This window comes from Ips typographus, linkage group LG2 (genome assembly GCF_016097725.1).
Source record: "Ips typographus isolate SLU linkage group LG2, UJ_Ityp_2.0, whole genome shotgun sequence".
NCBI classification, from domain to species: Eukaryota; Metazoa; Arthropoda; class Insecta; order Coleoptera; family Curculionidae; genus Ips; species Ips typographus.
In genome coordinates, this window is record NC_138423.1 from 23,473,265 (window position 1) to 23,491,913 (window position 18,649).

The 18,649-nt window shown below is 34.3% G+C and overlaps 3 protein-coding genes across 10 annotated transcripts in view; 2 read left to right on the forward strand and 1 right to left on the reverse strand.

The window, feature by feature from the left end:
* Positions 1-202: 202 nt before the first annotated feature.
* Positions 203-16,817, forward strand: LOC145724358 (uncharacterized). 2 transcript variants are annotated; one of them, XM_081972572.1, is made up of 17 exons: positions 203-606; positions 1,454-1,541; positions 3,441-4,092; positions 4,148-4,390; positions 5,389-5,598; positions 6,749-7,051; positions 7,360-7,687; positions 7,775-10,320; positions 11,229-11,381; positions 12,444-12,530; positions 12,583-12,732; positions 13,846-14,019; positions 14,076-14,172; positions 14,400-14,455; positions 14,510-14,661; positions 16,468-16,564; positions 16,624-16,817. In XM_081972572.1, the coding sequence occupies exons 1-17, from the start codon at positions 572-574 to the stop codon at positions 16,686-16,688; spliced, it is 5,436 nt and encodes a 1,811-aa protein (XP_081828698.1). In that variant the 5' UTR covers positions 203-571; the 3' UTR covers positions 16,689-16,817. The 2 variants fall into 2 exon arrangements, with proteins under 2 accessions (XP_081828698.1, XP_081828699.1); XM_081972573.1 differs by having other exon boundaries at positions 4,151-4,390.
* On the reverse strand, positions 1,483-3,263 carry LOC145724397 (uncharacterized). Its single transcript, XM_081972669.1, has 7 exons — positions 2,808-3,263; positions 2,588-2,756; positions 2,297-2,535; positions 1,937-2,247; positions 1,818-1,883; positions 1,674-1,763; positions 1,483-1,622 (listed from the first exon to the last, which is right to left on the reverse strand). Exons 1-7 carry the CDS (start codon positions 2,998-3,000, stop codon positions 1,569-1,571), a joined length of 1,122 nt encoding a protein of 373 aa, XP_081828795.1. The 5' UTR covers positions 3,001-3,263; the 3' UTR covers positions 1,483-1,568.
* Positions 16,818-17,407: 590 nt separating the features above from the next.
* The window catches only part of LOC145724359 (multiple PDZ domain protein-like), a 93,873-nt gene continuing 92,631 nt past the window's right edge, over positions 17,408-18,649 (forward strand). For 6 of the 7 annotated variants that reach the window (XM_081972574.1, XM_081972576.1, XM_081972578.1 and 3 more), the window contains exon 1: positions 17,411-17,625. The gene's annotated coding sequence lies outside the window, so the exon portion shown is untranslated. Of the gene's footprint in view, positions 17,626-18,649 lie in introns of all 7 variants that reach the window. The other variant, XM_081972580.1, reaches the window with a different exon arrangement.

Here is an 18,649-nt window from a genome sequence, read left to right on the forward strand (position 1 = left end):
TTTTCAAAAAGTCCTTGCTGCAAACGTGGAAGATATATCACTTTCTTGTTCTAGTCGCTTTATTAGGATAAATGTCAGAGAGAGAACAATACGTAAACGTAATGAATAGACTCGTTTTCTTTCAACCTATCAGCAACTCTAAACAAAGTTGACATGTATTTGACATAACATAATTTATTTGACAATGACATAATGACTAACCTTTAACTTAAAGTTTTTTTTTAAAACCTGTAGAGTGTAGAGTGCAGAGTGCAGGTTGTAGTTAACAGTTTGCCTTGGTAGTTGATAAACTTAAAAAATAGTAAAAAGGGAAAAGTAAAAAAAGTGTATAATTAGTAGTGCAGGACGAGTGTCGTCACAAACCAGAAGAAAACAATGGAAAACCGTTAGAATTTTCAATCACGCCTGCGCTTCGCTTTCAATTTTAACCGTCAATGGCGTCAATAGTGTCATTACCGTCATTCAGACTGATTCAGTATCTGTCACTGTAATTTCAAGCTTGTTTGTAATTTAAAAAATTATCTTAACGATATTATATATTTTACACCGTTTGTATCGCTAAAATACCACAATGAAGAAAGGAAATCAGAAAAGCAAAGCTAAAATGTAAGTACAGTTGTTTTGCCTATCAAATTTGTAGCCTTTATACCTAACTGCTGAAGCTCTGGTTAAGTTATTGGGTAAAGCATCTAAAGGCTTTTTAAGCCCCATATAGTGATGCTTGGGGCTTTGTAACTCTATCCACCAGGGTTTGTACCATGAGACCTACATAATATATCAAGCTGGGTGTTTTGAAATTGTGGAGTCTGAACATTAGGATTTGTTTGGACCAGTGATAGTATCAGTTTTGATCTGTTTTGTATAACAACATTAACAACAAACTTGCTGAGTTGCTTAAGCCCCAAGCCAAAATCTTTCTTCATCATTCATTGGCATCATTTTATTGCATTTTGATAAATATAATTTTTTATAATTCTGGTTGAAACTATGAATGTACTTCTGCCCCCTACTTAGTATTTACTTGCCTAAATTTCTTCTCTATTACAGGCAGAAATGTATATTTACCCTAAAATATTTTGTACTAAAAAGCTACAACAGTCACACAGTACCTACTGGAATTTCTATACAATTTTTGTGCTTATGTAAGAATGTGTTGTGCACCAAGCAAAAACCTGTATTTTTGTCCCAGATAGGAACAGAAGAGAAGAGAGTTCAATTTTACAATAATGTCTTTTTTGAAATGAAAACATTGGATTATTTTTAACATTTTATCTGCAACTGTTTCCAGTATAGTCATATACATAATTTTAAACATATAGTTTACAGACTACATTCATTACACTTACCACTTACTACTCTTCAAGTGACACATAAAAATTGAGATGTTTAAAAAATTGTGTTTTCTGATAGTGTGATAACTATTAAAACTTCACTCATTGTGTTGACATTGCAGAAAATCCATGAAGGTGCCACTAAAGTACCATCAAAACAGTTTCAAACAAACCATAGATGGAGCCATCGAAACGGTTTCAGAAATAGAGGTAAGTTTTTTTGTACTCTGTGCATCTTTACTTTGTGATCCCTTGCATAAGAATTATATAAGTAAGAGCAGCTCCCCATAACTGAAGTTTACTATGCTGTAATGACTTATTCAACTTTGTTTAGAAACAAACCTTTAGAAATGTGTTATTGTTTATCGAGCAGAACTTTCCAGCTTGCAGGAATACAGCTTGATGAAAACATTGCAGAAGAAACATGTCTCTCTGAAATAAACTTGTCCCATATTAATTTAATATACAAATAATCAAAAATTGTACTTCTCTTTGAAGGATTGGATTGTGATAGCACAAAACCATATTTACAATATTAGAACTTTTTTTGGCCTACAATTTCTTTGATTAACTGCCTGAAATATTTGATCATACTTCAATCTTACTATTTGTTCCACTTTAGTAGCAATGAAAAAGGTAATAAATAAATTTCCCATAACCATAATGAGCCAGAATAATTCAGTTCCAATTGCTGTCATACTAGAAACTCTGTTATTTAAGCTGTAATGAAGGTTTTCTACTATTCTCAATAAAGTAAACATTAATATTATTAATATTTGGAAACTATAAGTGCAACTGCTCATATTGGCTGCTTTAACTGCCTTGAAATGAAGCTTGGTAATAATTCTTAAAGTGGTTTCAGGTGCTATTTCATAGTAGGGAATTTTTTTGTTGTCAGGTACTTTGTTGAACCCACCTAGAAGTTAATTTAATTTATAAAACCTTACTGGAAATATGTAGCCTACCTTTTAAGACTAGGTTTGTTAATGAGAAATTGATAATTATAAACGTCTGGTGTGCCAGTAATAGTAGGCCGCACAGTGAAGTGGAAACTTGAGTTAAAATTTCATAATTGAAATAATGTTCCAGAGTTGAAAAGAGACAATCTGTAACTGAATTAGTCCATCCCATGCAAATAACATTGATTGTTATAATTGCAGAGGCTGATACAAGGTGCTTAATAATAATCATTGTAAATATCATTCTGGAAAACCTAATTGAAATTAAAACTGCTGGGAGGTTATTCTACTAATTACCTATAATCCAACTGAATTAAGTACTTTTTTAAATTCTGATCGATTTCCATATACAAGTTCATAGTGTCAGTTAAAGAATTACGTTTGAAGAAGCAGGTTATAATTATACTAAGTGACATCATTTGCTGGCATTCTTTAAGACAGAGCCGGATTTTTTGAGAAGTGTTTACTAAAAAATTCTCATGTAGCCTGGAAAATTTTCTAGTAACATTAGACATACCTTTTTTGAATTGATTGGCTATTAACATAACAGGAACAACATGAACAGCCGTTAAGACCATCAAAGCCAAAAAATAATACCCCTTTAGTGACATTGGTTGATACTTGAGCACTTTAGAGTTAAATTCAGTGGGAAATATACAAAATAGTTTAAAAAATTTGATATACTTTAAAGCATCTGGTATGCTCTTCATTTTGTTCTCTGATAATACTCAAGCAAGAATGGTTAGGAACACTCTGATTACAATTCTTTTGAATTCATTTATTACAGTAATTTTCTTTTATTGCCCAAGCATAACCTGTAATATCCTAAAAATTTCATTTATAGGTAGAAAAGTTTAGTGTATTATAGATGGTCTTGCATGTGATTCCCTTCAGAAGTTGTTATTTGATTGAAGTCAAATTATTAGATCAGATTATGCCAGCAAGATTATACAGACAATGTGTGTACTTGGTAATGTTGTATTTTTATAGAATGAAGCTGACTTTCTCATTAACCCCAAAAATATTGAATTTTATTGGTTTAATATTAAATTTTGAAAAAATAAATAAATATATCAAGTAGCTGGATTTATTTAAAATTGTAAGTAATGTCTAACAGGTTTGTTTATTAATAATTAATAACGTTTTGCAGAAACACCAGCCACCTTTAGGAAAACTGGACTTTAAAGTACACAACAACAATATGAACATATTTAAAAATCCTCCTCTTCCATCATCTTCAAAAAGTAAAAAAAAAACAGCTAAGGGATTGAAAAAATGTCATACTTTAGTTAGTAGTACACCTTACTGTGACAATAAAAATAAAATGGGTAACAGGAATTGTTTGTTGGAATCTCCTGAGGGATCTCCAATTCAGTTGGATGCAGATGAAAACGTTTTAAAAACAAGTAACTTGCGACAATTAGAAGGAAATGAGAGCTCAGAACGGAGCTCAGTAGTTTATGTCGGAACTGAACGAGGTGACCCCGATGAAACCTTAAAGAAAATTGCGACCGTTGCGTCTCCGACTAAAAATGCCTTCAAACTCATAAGTGATATTCCCCTGAAAAGAAAGGTGGTGTCAGTAAAAAATAATCGGTCCCCGAGCAGGCATTCTGATGCTTCAACAAGCGCACAGTCTAGGGAAGACGATCGTAAAATTCAAACGGTAGTTTCTCATCGAAGCACACCCAGAAAAAAAAAGCGTAATGAAACTTTAACTGATTTGAACCACGATGAGCAAGCAGTTATTTCGACGTCAGCAAGTATCAGAGAAATTTCTATACTGATTCCAAAACTTTCCGGTAAGTTTAATTATTCATTTCAAGAATGGAAGACAAATCATAATCTATAATTCAGTAGGAATGATGTCTGATAGTGACAAAGCAGAACACAGATGTTCTACTTCGCCGAGCCCCTCTAGGAAAAATGAGGAGACTCACGCAACAGTTTTTCGAGCCAGAACAAGGAGTGAAAAACGAAACGAAAGTATGACGGTGTCTAATGGAAATAAAACAACTTGCGATGGGCAATTACCTACTCCAGCATCAACAAAAAAAGCTAAGGATATGCAAACGTCTATGAAGCCGGTAAATTTCAATGGTAAGATATTTTGCTTAAGAGTAGATATAGGTATAGAAGATATTTCAAGCCCCATAAGTTATAGCAAAACTTTTTCCCTAAAGGATAAGAAGATAGAATTATTACAAATTCATTGCCATGTGTGTCAGCCTGCCAAAACGGGTATGACCGAATTTGACCAGAAGATATTTATCAAACTTTCTAATGAAATGATCATGTAAACAATTATCAAATTACGTCACATGTCACTTATGAAGGTTTTTTTCATCCTTGTCAAAATTATTATTACTTTTTACACTTGGTTCAATATGCTTCAGTATGATTTTGAGTTTGACAGTCTTTTTGGTTTTTGTTGGAAAACAAGTTTTAGGTTGTTCATTGGTGATGTGTTAAAATGGTGAGGTTTTGTTTTTTGGGTATCAATCCCAATCCTTTGACCCGTTTTGCCGTATTACGGCTCTTTAGAGAGATTATAGGGATTGATAACCAAAGAACTACGCCCTCATTTCAGTATATCAACTGAACCACAAACATGATAGTTACTGTTTACTGTGCAAGATCTGGTGACATCTGTACACTTATTTTGTGTCAAAAAGTATTGTCCCTGTTCATTTTATAGAGAAAGAATTGATAATACTGGTAAATAATAAAATCAAACAGCTTTTATGGATTTGACGGAATGTCTGGAGATTATTCCTCTTCGGCCCATGGTTTTCACATATCTCATTAACCTTAGTTTAACTTTAGTAAATATAAAAATTCTTTGATAGCATTTTTTGTCAAGAATTAATTTTACAGCATTGAGGTATGCGTATTAGGTATTTTATTTTATTTGTATTGGTGAGCTTGTGTTTTGCATCATATGTTATTTGTATGTGATTATTATTATATGCCTACTATATTGATACTGTTTAGACAAAAATCACAAGCACATATCTCTCGACATATCTATCTACTATAAAATGATTACGTGTGAATAGAAAATTTTAATATTCGTAATATTTATTATCTTACTTCAGGAGGGACCCTTGCTAGTGCAGAAGATTCTGACGACACATGTCCTACAGCAGCGAGAAAAAACAGGTCTAAAACGGAAGCAAAAAAGACAAAATCGGTTGTTAGCAGAAGAAGGAAAAATAGAAATACAAATAAAACAAATTTTAATGACGACTCCGAAAATTCCGATGCTGAAACACAGCAGAGGTCCATGGAACTGGTAAACCTTGCAGGTAAGTTGTTAGTGCATTTCTTATTTACAGAAATGTAATATTTTTACTTATCTGATGTTGTTCTCTCAAAATTCTTTGGCATAAATTATTGGTAAAATTTGATTAAGAAAGTGAAAATTACTACTTACGAATAATTAGAGAAAATTGCTGTTAGAGGACATGTAATAATGAAACAGATATGTTCTTGATTGAACATTTGAATGGCCTTGAATCGTCTTCTTTTGGTGACACAGATAATATTTTGGCTCTAATTCGGTTATGTCAACCATAGGTTGACCAAATTTAATTTCATGTGGAAAAAGATTTTTAATACCAAGGCAATCATTCATAAATAATTGAGCCTAAAGTTGAGCAGGACCACTTTTTATACCCGGTCCGCCAGAGAAGTGCCACGATTCTACAGGTCTGGCGGGAAAGGTGAGATGTTTGAGGGATAGTGGTAACCTCATTTGAGTTGTGGATACGTGGAACTTTAGTTTTGTGATGAGGGCGTGGACAAACGGACAGGGTGCTTTTGCTTTAAAGGCTTATTACAAAAATGACAATAATTGCATTCATTTTCATTTCATTTTTTTTCTGTGGGGTTACTTGAAATCGAAACTTTTTCAAAGTAACCCAGTAAGGACCTTGGAAGACCTTACAGGGACTGTCATGGACAACTTTTCACTTCGCCTACAACATTGCATAATGGACGCCAGATGACAGAAACAGTATTTAAAAATGATTTTTTGGTTGTCTATCATTAATTTCCTCTCAAGTACTTTCTTTTTTAAAAGTATATTGATTACAACTTTTACAATGGTGTTTTGGAAATCGTGCCACTTCTTTGGCAGACCCTGTAAATGGTAAAAGTGTAAAAAGGGAATAATATCATCCTTCAAAAGCAAACACTAGTTATTAACTAAGGAATATTGAATAAACTAATATAGTAACATTAATCCAAACAGAAAAGTGGTCTGATTATGGATAGTTATGATTTTATCTACTTAATCTCAAACGTTTATAGATTCACCCATTACCATGTTAATTACTTAGACCCAAAGGGGGTTGTATAGAGCAAATTATTTGACTGCTGCTTTCTCGTTTGATTAATGCAAAAACCATTAATTTTTCTGAACAAAGACGTTATTTAAATATCCCATTGTTGTAGGATCTACAAATACAGTAAAACCTACAACCAGTAACAATGAGTCTCCTAAGATTTATATACTTGAAGAAATTCGACAGAGGAAGGCGCAAAAACAGCAAAAAACAACAGAGGTCCAATCTTCTTCAACCTCCAATATTGCTAGTAGAAGAATCGGATTAGATCGCTTGTCGTCTGCACGTACTGTAAATAGAGATTGGGCGTCAGATTATAAACAGCATATGAATGCGAAGAAAAAGCGCTTTGATGATCTTATAACAGATTTAACTGAGTTTGCCGTAAATTGTCGTGAACGTGAACTTCAAGGTAAGTCAAGTGAAATTAACTAAACTCAGTTCTAAATAACGTGACGCACGTAATTTGATGGTAAGGTTAGAAAGTAAAAGTATCTTCACACATGATGTTAAATTTTATTTCAAGGGTTAGAATGTTTTTTATTTTTTAAAGACCCACTATTGTACCAGAAACCAAAGATAGAACATTATTAAAAAGTAAAGGTGTTTCAGTTTTAGATAACTACATTTTGGTTGCAAGTAGTCGGTTTATTAGTGGAAAAGTTAGGTTTACCATTTTTGGAACTGAGTGGAATTTTAATTATCAAAAGTTTTATTTAGATATACGGCAACTGGAAGGTGGTTTAAAGGATTCTTCCTCCCAGTTGTCTAGCAGCAATAGCCATGCAAGCAGCAATAGTAGTAACAGAAGATTTAGACTTCCAAATCGGATAACCCCTTATGTAAATTCTTGTGGCGTAATGAATCGAAAACCAGTTGCCCCAAAGGTACTTGAAAATAAATCGTTAGACGAGCGGCAACGGACAATAGAATCAGTGATCTCCAAATTGAAGGACAGGGTGACAGAAAATAAACAAGTGCAAACTTCGACACATAAAAAAACCCATAGTCGGGTATCGATATTTCGTCGTTCTGCAATAAGAGCTAGGTAAGCCAGCTTTTTTACTTACTCAGTTCAATATGATTTTATCGTCTTGTATAAAAAGTGTGAAAATGACAATAATATTCATTTTAGGAACATGACGGACCAAGACACTACTCTTGTACCTACTGTAAGCCATCAAAACTGCATTTGTCCAAATATCTACGATAGCGTGAAAGAAGGAAACCCAGCGGATTGTTTGGGATTCAGTGCACTTAAAGAGGATGGCTTAGTGGAAAACCAGGACAAACCATGGCGCTTTAGTCACTCGAGAAAATCAGTTTTAGCCGGTGAAAATATAACCGTTCCGAGTTTTATTCGCCCTGAGAGCCAAATCGAATCAAGCAACGAAAGTTGGTTGAGCAGAACTTTTCATAAACCTGCTAATAATAGACAAAATATTAAAGATAAAAGTTTGCAGAATAATAACAGATTATCAAAGCAAGTACTGAACTATTCTAGTGATGAAGATAGCGAAGTGATGAATCGTCTATTACCAAAAAATCATACTTTAGTGCAAGGTGAGAGTAAACTCCAGCACGGCTTGAAACTTCGTACTTATGCACGGACACGTCAGTTAACTACTCAAAACAGTATAATTAATGACGCACCTGACGACGAATTTGTGGTGGTAGATAAAAATACTAACAATTTTATCAACCAAAGTGGTCATAGACGTTCTCTCGCAGATGTAGTGTCTATGTTAAACTATTCGGCTGAGGTCGCAACACCAACAAAAGCAAACCAATCTCGGGAAGGATTAGAGAAAAACCGCGATAAACCGAAAAAAGTTGATCAGTTGTCTAGGTCAGGTGTTCAACATGCTTCTAAAGTACCAGGTAAACCGTGTCCATTGCGCTACAAAAACAACGCAAGAATAAACAAAAACAAGTCCTTATTAAGTGAGTCAGAAATGGAGCAACGGCCTGAAACTGCCACGAAAAGCAAACAAGCTAATACATACCTTCCGACACCAGAACAGCCTGCAGAATCAAACAGTAATGAATTACAACAAAGTATCCAAGATAAACCGAAAAAAGTTGATATGTCAAGATCAGGCGTTCAACATGCTTCTAAAGTTCCAGGTAAAGCGTGTCCATTGCGCTACAAAAACAACGCAAAAATAAACAAAAACAAGTCCTTATTAAGTGAGTCAGAAATGGAGCAACGGCCTGAAACTGCCACGAAAAGCAAACAAGCTAATAAATACCTTCCGACACCAGAACAGCCTGCAGAATCAAACAGTAATGAATTACAACAAAGTATCCAAGATAAACCGAAAAAAGTTGATATGTCAAGATCAGGCGTTCAACATGCTTCTAAAGTTCCAGGTAAAGCGTGTCCATTGCGCTACAAAAACAACGCAAGAATAAACAAAAACAAGTCCTTATTAAGTGAGTCAGAAATGGAGCAAGGACCTGAAACTGCCACGAAAAGCAAACAAGCTAATAAATACTTTCCAACACCAGAATCAAACAGTAGTGAATTACAACAAAGTATCCAAGATGACATTGGAAGAGAAAATATGGATTGTCAAGAAGAAGTTGCTTCTGAAGTGTCAGAAGAAGCGGGACCATCGCCCCTCCCCATACCCAAGAAAAACAAGTCTTTATTGGTTGAATCAGGAATCGAGCGGCTGTCTCAATCTCCCGCTAGAAGCAAACGACCTTCTAAATACTTTCCAACACCAGAACAACCTGCAGCATCAAACAGTAGTAAATTAAAACAAAGAATCCAAGATGACATTGAAAGAGCAAATATGGATTGTCAAGAAGAAGTTGATTCTGAAGTGTCAGAAGAAGCGGGACCATCGCCCCTCCCCATACCCAAGAAAAACAAGTCTTTATTGGTTGAATCAGGAATCGAGCGGCTGTCTCAATCTCCCGCTAGAAGCAAACGACCTTCTAAATACTTTCCAACACCAGAACAACCTGCAGCATCAAACAGTAGTAAATTACAACAAAGAATCCAAGATGACATTGAAAGAGAAAATATGGATTGTCAAGAAGAAGTTGATTCTGAAGTGTCAGAAGAAGCGGGACCATCGCGCCTCCCCATACCCAAGAAAAACAAGTCTTTATTGGTTGAATCAGGAATCGAGCAGCTGTCTCAATCTCCCGCTAGAAGCAAACGACCTTCTAAATACTTTCCAACACCAGAACAACCTGCAGCATCAAACAGTAGTGAATTACAACAAAGTATGCAAGATGACGTGGCATTGGAAAATCTAGCGTGCGAAGAACAAGTTGCTTCTGAACAGTCAGAAGAAACGGCACCGTCGTGCCGTCCCAAAACAAAGAAAAACAAGGCCTTATTAGTTGAATCTGGAATCAAACAGCTTCCTAAATCTTCCACTAAAAATGCGGCAAAAGCCATTTCATCATCTAACCAGAGTGCAATATCAAATTATATTCAACTAAACCAAACTAACCCGGATGACGTTGGATGTGAATTGTCAGGGTTAGAAAACCCAGTCACTCAAGAGAATTACAATACAAACGGATTGTTTACGGCTAATGTTGAAGATACCAATTGCAATTTCAAGGTACCACCGAAGAAGTCAATCCAAAAACGAAAAACCAAATCAAATAATTCATCTACTAATGCTACAAGTCAACTGAGTGAATTTTCACTTCGAGGTAAGTTTTTGCTTCTTTTGTTTACTTAATAACTACGCGAGAGCAAAAATTTATATTTACTGTTGTTTTAATGAGTTCCAAATTAAGTTGGACAATTTTCTTCTGAATGCACTGAAATAAATTGTATAAAATTGGTTTTCATTGACCAAATTTAATTCTTCCCATAAGAAATTGAAATAAGGAATGGGAATGCTCCACTAGCTTTTTAGCTCAAATTTGTGTAGCGCACTTATGTATTTTTATTACATTTCGTCCTATAACTAGTCAATTATTCAACGCCTAGCAACGATTTAAACATTTTTTTATTCACTAGATGTTTAAAACATTTTTTTGTACTTCCGGGCGTAAATGTGTACTTTTACGCCCCCATTTGCGGGCGTAAAATAGCACTTTTACGCCCATGGGATTAAAATAAAAAACACTCAGCGGAGTTTTAATATTTTTTTCATCGAAACCCCGTGAAATAAAATCAACATATGGGATGACTAAAGTGATACTTACACCATATAAGTTAAAAATATAATTATTTAATTATTCCCATCCTACAAAAAATGTTGTTTGCACCTCTGGCGTAAATCACTTTAATGTAACATGTAATTGTTGTTCTCGCTTCGCTCGGGCCACAACTTTTACATGCGGGCGTAAAAGTTGCGTTTTACGCCCTTGGTACAAAAATAACTATTTACAGATGTAAACAAACGAACATCAATGTCACATTTACGGGGCGCAGTGCAAATTTAATAGAACTGTAATTTTAGTTTTTTTTTTAATATAATGTCGAAATTTAATAAGATATTGTATAAAACACGTGACTTAAACCGGTTTATTCACTCGAAGAACTTAGGTTACTCGATAAAAAATGATTTAAGTCACTTTCTGTATAAATAACTATTAATTCTATGGTTCAGACATTCGGATGGACGAACCGACCTCCTCTACTAGCGAACGGAAATCGTCAAAAGCTGCTTCTAGAAGCCAGATTTCTAGAGTTTCGAGGAATTCTTTCAATACATCACGTCCTCTAGCATCAGTAAACATAGCAAACGTTATTCCATCTGAAGGTATTGTTGCAAAACTGATTTTTAATTTATAGGTAGAAATACCACTTTGAACCACTTACTCCTCACTGAATATTTTGTTTGTTTTCAAACAACACTGACAATTCTATCCAAGAAGCTTAAATCCATAGAATTCATTCACAGAACATTCTTGACTAACATACGTGATAACGTCCAATTTGAAGGTGGATTAGGAATGAGAAATGTATACGGTAGATACTTTCATCAGTTATCGATTGGGGAATGTTTATCGTGTTGAAGATATGAACGTCTTCTGTCATCATTTCTCACCATTACGAGTAATGCAACTCGTTCTCTTTTATTTAATTGTACCATTTTCTATTCAACTTGCCTTGTAACTTGACACATAATATGTCAAGCTTTGTTTAAACATCAAAAAGTTTTTCCTAATTGCTTCTAATTTGATATAAACTGGTAATTTAACGATTCCATTCAATAATGAAACTTGTTGTTTGTTTAAAGTTTAACATAGATCCTAAAAACTCGAAACGATCATCAAGAGAGATTTTTTAATCTTGATATTTCAAAATTACATCTTTTTGTAGCTTTTATTTTATGGAAAAAAGTAGAAGGTCCAATAAAAGTGGTTGCAAGTGGTATTTCTGGTTAAATTTGCCTTCATAAGGCTGCCAATACACCTTTTACTACATTTTACCAAAATCATACGCTATTTTGGTATTTCACGGACCGGCAACGTCCGGTCAAAACTAAATCCATTCAAACTATACTGACGGATGTTCCGTGACGGTGCTTGACTATGCGAATATCATCATTGAAACTACATTATAAACAAAAAAAATGGATGACAAAATCAACAACGTGTCTTTTTTGCTAAAATTGTGTATTTCATATGTTTGATATGCGAGAAACAAAGATGTAAAAAGATGACGTCATTCTCAAAAGGTAAAAATCCAACTATACAGATAATTTTGACTAAACGTTGCCGGTCCGTGACGTGACGCTGACGTTCCGGAAAATGCGAATCGCCCTTAAAACGGGACAGTATCTGAGAAAAGCAAATTATATGTTTGTCTATGTTTGCAGATGGCACTCGATCGCTACGAAAGCGTACTTGTAGAAACACCCAATTCATTCAGGAAGTCGATTTTGAGGGAGATAAGAGAAGGCTTGGTAAGCGTCGTCGTTTTAGTCTTAAACGGTCGCCTAATGTTGTTTTCTTTAGTTTTTGTGGAACAGACAACTTTAGCGATACCAAATTACTCAAAGAAAAGAAACTCTTCCAATGGGAACAATAAAAAAAAATCAAGGTCAATGCTTCGAAGAACTAATCTTCCTGTAATAGATGAACGAGAAGTAGATAATGACCAACCTGGTGAGTATTTTTAATAAAATGATAACATTTTTATTTTCGTTGAAGCTTTAGAAAAACTTGCTTGCATTGCAAAAAACCAAGTGTGGCCGTTTCCAATTATCACAACCGAAAAGTACACTTAATTAAAAAGTTAACATGTCCGAAAATCAGTATTACATTTTTTGAATGAATTCCTTGTGAACGGACGTGTAATGAGATGCTACCCTCAATTTCTTATACAGAGTGTTAAATATTCAGAACACTTAGTCCCCAAATATAAATAAGTAAAGGAATCAATATGGTAATTTGAACTGACATTTTCTTTTTTTTTATGATTCTGAATTGAAATTGAAACGGCTAAAAAATGTCGCATATAGCCGGAAAGTTACTAGTCGATTACGGATTTTTCTAAAATGTTAAAGTCAAAAATAATTTACTGAGATGTAGTCACTCCTTAGCTCCACGTTTTCTCAAGGATGCAAAAACTCAAATTATTAGAAGGTTGCGTTAACAAATAAATTATAAAATAAAAAACCGTCGTTTTTCATCAAGTGAAATTTTCTTTTAAAAACAATCTGATTTTTGCGAGAATTGAAATTTTTGTATAAATCACTGTATAAACTAGGTTAAGAAGTAAACTGACTAACCGGAATATCTTCATAAACGATACCCCAAATCTAAAATGTTTACCTTGTTTCGACGTTAAATTATTTGTTCGACAAACGCATTAAAAATTCAACTTCTTACACGCTACTGAATTGTTCAAAATAGCGTTTTAAGACACTAGTGTTGTAAGTAAACAAATAATTAAATACTGTTTTGTACTATTGTCAGGACTTCTTTGGTAGTACGCCCAACGTGGCCTTTTTTGCAGTTTCATCAATTTGTTCTGTCGCACTTTCTTTTGACGCAGTAAAAACTATATTCACAAAATGCTTTTAAATTGGATGACAGCGTTCAAACAGCAGCGTTTCTAACAAAGATAATGGTCGTAATGGAATTATTGACAAGGTGAAGTGGTTTGACTTTTCGCAGAAAAAGAATATTGTATAGTATTCCTGTTAAAAGTGCTTAATTTATTTAATTTGGGCGATAGTTTAGATCCCATAAATTCATAATTGAATGCGTCAACAGGGCCAAGTTCAAGCTGTCTTATGCCACCACCACCTGTACGAATCTCCACTACGCAACATGCTAGGTTGCAGGAAATAACAGCCGATTCCGGTTTTGAAAATTCAAATTCAAAAACGTTGCAGGTCCAGGAAAATACTGCAATAAGGAAACCAAAATCGACACCCTTAAACTTAGGTTCGGTTTATAAGGTAGTACGTTTGTACACGAAACTATCTAGTTTCTTTTTTAAGATGATGACATTTCTGAGCCCGGTGTTTTGGACCAGGAAGAACCAGTTCCACCTACTTTAGATGACCCAGATATTAATAGGAATTTGACTCAGTCTGGGTATGTGTAGTATTATAATATTACTTTTAATTTACAGACTGACAAACTGTTACGTAAATAGTGCAGTAGTTTTAGTGAAAATTAGGAAAAAAATTGTTTTTTTTTGGTATAAAATCCTATTTATGCGATTTTGTAGCAGAAGGTTTTCTAGCAACCATAAGCAAGTTAATTTTTAATTGCACAGTCTATTACTCGTATAATCTTAATTATTATTTTAATTTTTACAGTGTTATACAACCGCCATTGAATGACGTTCCAATAATAAATATGCAAGAAATGACGGGTTTGTACCATAAATTCCTGGTTTAGTATTCTTATTAAAAGCAATAATTTATAGCGTTCAGCGGCAAACAACCTCCTTGGAAAGCCTATAAGCAATCGGGTAACTTATACGTATACGAAAGTGGAAATCCGCCCGATGGCAGTATAGGTTATATTCGTTTGAAGCCGAGAACGGAAGCTAGAAGCACGGAACCGCGTCACCACATGGTAATTATTGCAAAATAAGTAAACTCGAACGTAATGTGACAGGTGATCTCAAATTTGCTTGTCTGAAACCTTCCATAGCATGCTGCGTTACTCTGAGCTTATTCAGATTATTTGATGTCATTGTTCACTTTTTTTTTGTTCTTTAACGTAATTTTTTTTGTTTTTGAGTATACATACATAAAAGTTTGCCAAACGCCGCCCAGGATTGCTGTAGTCTTCTTTGAATCTCCACTGTTTGATTTTCTTTTCCAACAATTTTTTCCAGGTATACCGGGTGTAACATTTAACTTGAGACATCTCAATATCTCAAAAAATAAGCACTTTTCGAAAAAATGTTTAGTATCAAAGTTGTATTATTCCGCGGGGGAAATACATTGATGACAAAATTTGTATTCCTCTGCCCCTCCATGTGGTGGGAAGGGGGGTAACTTTAATTTTTTAAATGGCACCCCCCATTTTTTATTGCAGATTCAGATTCTGCGGCTAAAAACACCTGTAATTTGTTTAAAACATTTTTTACAAAAAAAAACTTTTTTATTATTTTTTTTTTTTCATTTTTTTTTTTTCTTTTTTTTTGTTATTTATTACACCTATGTATCCCTAGCAACGACGGTTATTTAAGCAGATTTTACCAAACATTCCGGTAAGCCATGAGCGAAAAAAAAACAAATTTAATTAAAAAATGTAAATTAAATTTTGTCGTTTATAGCGCCATCTATCGTTAATACAAAAAAATGTTTTAAACAAATTCCACGTGTTTTTAGCCGCAGAATCTGAATCTGCAATAAAAAATTGGGGGTGCCATTTAAAAAATCAAAGTTACCCCCCTTCCCCCCCACATGGAGGGGCAGAGGAACACAAATTTTGTCATCAATGTATTTCCCCCGCGGAATAATACAACTTTGATACTAAACATTTTTTCGAAAAGTGCTTATTTTTCGAGATATTGAGATGTCTCAAGTTAAATGTTACACCCGGTACGTATTCCTCCACTCTCTCCAATACAGGGTCCCGCGAGAAAACGGACAAAATTTCACTACATGTTCTTTAGGTGAATTCGAGTCAAAAATGTCCTATAAACATGGGTCCGCAAATGCTTCCTTGCCAAGATAGGAATTTTTAAAATTGTGCCGTAAACTACAATAATTCCGAAATAATAATTTTATTTAACAAAAAAATTACTACTACTGTGAAAAAACCTGTTTACAATAATTGTTCAAAGTGTCCACCTTCACAATGTAAGCATAATTTAGCCTTTTTAATGATGTGGCTGATACCTTCCCCATTTTTTCCCAACACGGTGGTTATTTTAGGTCCAGCGATAATTTCACGAAGCAGTTCAGCTCTGGTATGTGATTTCTCTACATACACTAAACTCTTCATATGTGCTTAATATACTTCTTAATATACTAGAGATAATTATTATTATAGCATTGCACTTTTTGGCAAAATAACACTATTAAATTAAAAAAAAAATCATATCTTGGTAAGGAAGCATTTGCGGACCCATGTTTATGGGACATTTTTGACTCAAATTTACGTAAAGAACACATAATGAAATTTTGTCCCTTACCTCGTGGGACACCCTGTATATGGTTTTCCACCTGGTTTATGCCTTCCTCATGAGCATTACTGATATTCATCCTCAGTCCAATTTTTAAGCATAGTTTGACCCAGAATGGGCGGCTGCAAACAGCATCTGTTCTCCATATTAGGAGCCTTATGCCCTTTCATGAATCTGAATCTGGAACATTCTATATTTGACCTAATAGACGTTAATAACTTCTACAAATTTTTTCATTGCAGACCTTTTTCGTGATTAAGGGTACTGGCAAGATACAATTGGAAAGCCATAGCCATACCGCCAATTTAGGTTCCGGTGACTATTGCTATATTCCTAAGGGTAAGTTGATGTGTAAACTGCTGTGAGTGGATGTAACGTTTTTTTTTAAATATTTCTAGGGCGCAATTACACAATTTCCAATCCCTCTCGCTGCCACTTGGTGATAACTTATAAGAAACACTAGTTGACAATTTTGAGTTGATTTTTTTTAATATATGTTTTGTTAATTGTTCTACGAAGTTTTTTACTATAGTTTGTACATAAAATGTAACCTTGTATTAAATTTTGTATGAAATAAACGGGTTTTCCAGAACTGTTAATTGTTTTATAGTGCGTTTTTTTTACAGTAACTATACGGGTAGCTCAGAAATTTACCTTATTCATGTATAAATTTCTAGTCAATTGACTAAATTGAATCAGTTTTCTAAAACTGTATAACATGGAAAATGATGTATCGCCTGTCCCATTCATATCTAACAAAAAAGAAGCTTTCAATCAACTAAAGCAAACTGATAAACCCTTCTCTATTTTATGTTACGAGAAGAATATAGGTATACCTATATTAAGCGTGAGTTTTTAAATCGACCAATCAAAGGAAGCTGTAAGCGTGAGATGAAGTCGACCAATTACAGCTACCTACTTTTGACTGAAAAATTGTTATCTGCTTTGACCTTACATTTTTCAATAATTACTGCTGACTACCCACAGACCTTTCACCGATGTTTACTATTTCTTATTCATTCTTTTTTCGGATAGATTATCTAGTTTGTTAATATCACACTTGCCCGATCGAAACTTCCGCCCTTGTACAAAATAAAGTTCCAGTAACATCGTTCAAATAACCTACAATTTCCCTTTAAAGCGCACGCGTCAAGAAATTGCTTTTCCGACGCCGCAGCCGGGAAATTTTAGTTTTCGTTCCGCGTTCGCGAAAACGGGCTCGGTCGATGACGTCGCGACGCCTCACGGCGCTCACATGTATAATAAACATTTTTTCATTATTTTTTTCTATTGCTCGCTTTATTTATTGCCCATAAACATTTTGATTGGTTCAAATTAATTGGGTGCATATGGTAAATAGGTGGCTCGTAGTTGAGCGGCTTTAATACACGGCTCTTATGGTAAGCATATAGTATATTGAGCACAGGTGTTTTTCTTCTTCTTTGTTGATTTGTTTGTCAGGTATAAACGATCAAGCTCTAAGGGCCATTGTTAAATGAAAAACGCAGGCGGGTGGTTTGATTACATTTTACCTGCTGTGAATTTGTATGGGTGTCCCAGATTAAAGTATACCGACCGGTACGAAATACAATTTTGGTACCATGCAAACAAGTGCTGAAGACTATTAAAGTTTATAGGGTTTTCAAAACGCAAGAACTAAAAAATTTTTCGAATAAATACAACTTTAGAATAAGGCAGATATGTTATTATAACAAATAATTAAGAAAGTTTTGAAAGAGTTAAGTAGCTATGACACTAGCTACGCTAAGTGGATATTTTTTCTAAGACCCCTATAGAAACTAAAATTTTCCTCCCGAATTTGAGTGATGAAACTTTCACTACCTAGGGAGTGAAAGTGCCACCAGAGAGACTGAAAGTATTTTCCTAAAAAGTAAAAAAGTCACACTTTCTAAAGACAAGAGTTTGTCACTTTCTGGACAAATTGACATATTTTTAGTAAACACCTTCTTTTTCAGCCAGGTATTTATGTTGTTTGCTACTTTTTTTCATAAAACCTGTGATAAAACATAACATTGGTCGTAGAAAAAATTAGAAGCGCAGCTCTGGAGTAAACTGCTTTTTGCACCCTTGAACTTTGAAGTTGCACTTTCCTCCCTAGTTGCGCAAATAACTATTTATAATTGGTTAGAACCAGAATACTGCAACTTTTTTTTCCATTTAAGTAAAATTTGTGTCTCTCTCCGTTTCCGAAGTTACTTTTATCTGAGACATCTTGTATAAACTTGAAAGTTAATTTATATTCAATTTTGTGTACAATTACTAAGAGAACTGCACGCCAAAAAGCACTTAGCATCAGACTTTTCAAATGTTTTTGTGTGAAATCATAAATCATGACATAGCTATAGGTATAGTTTATTATAAATACCATATAGGCGGCCACAACAAAAATCCATAGCGCTGTTT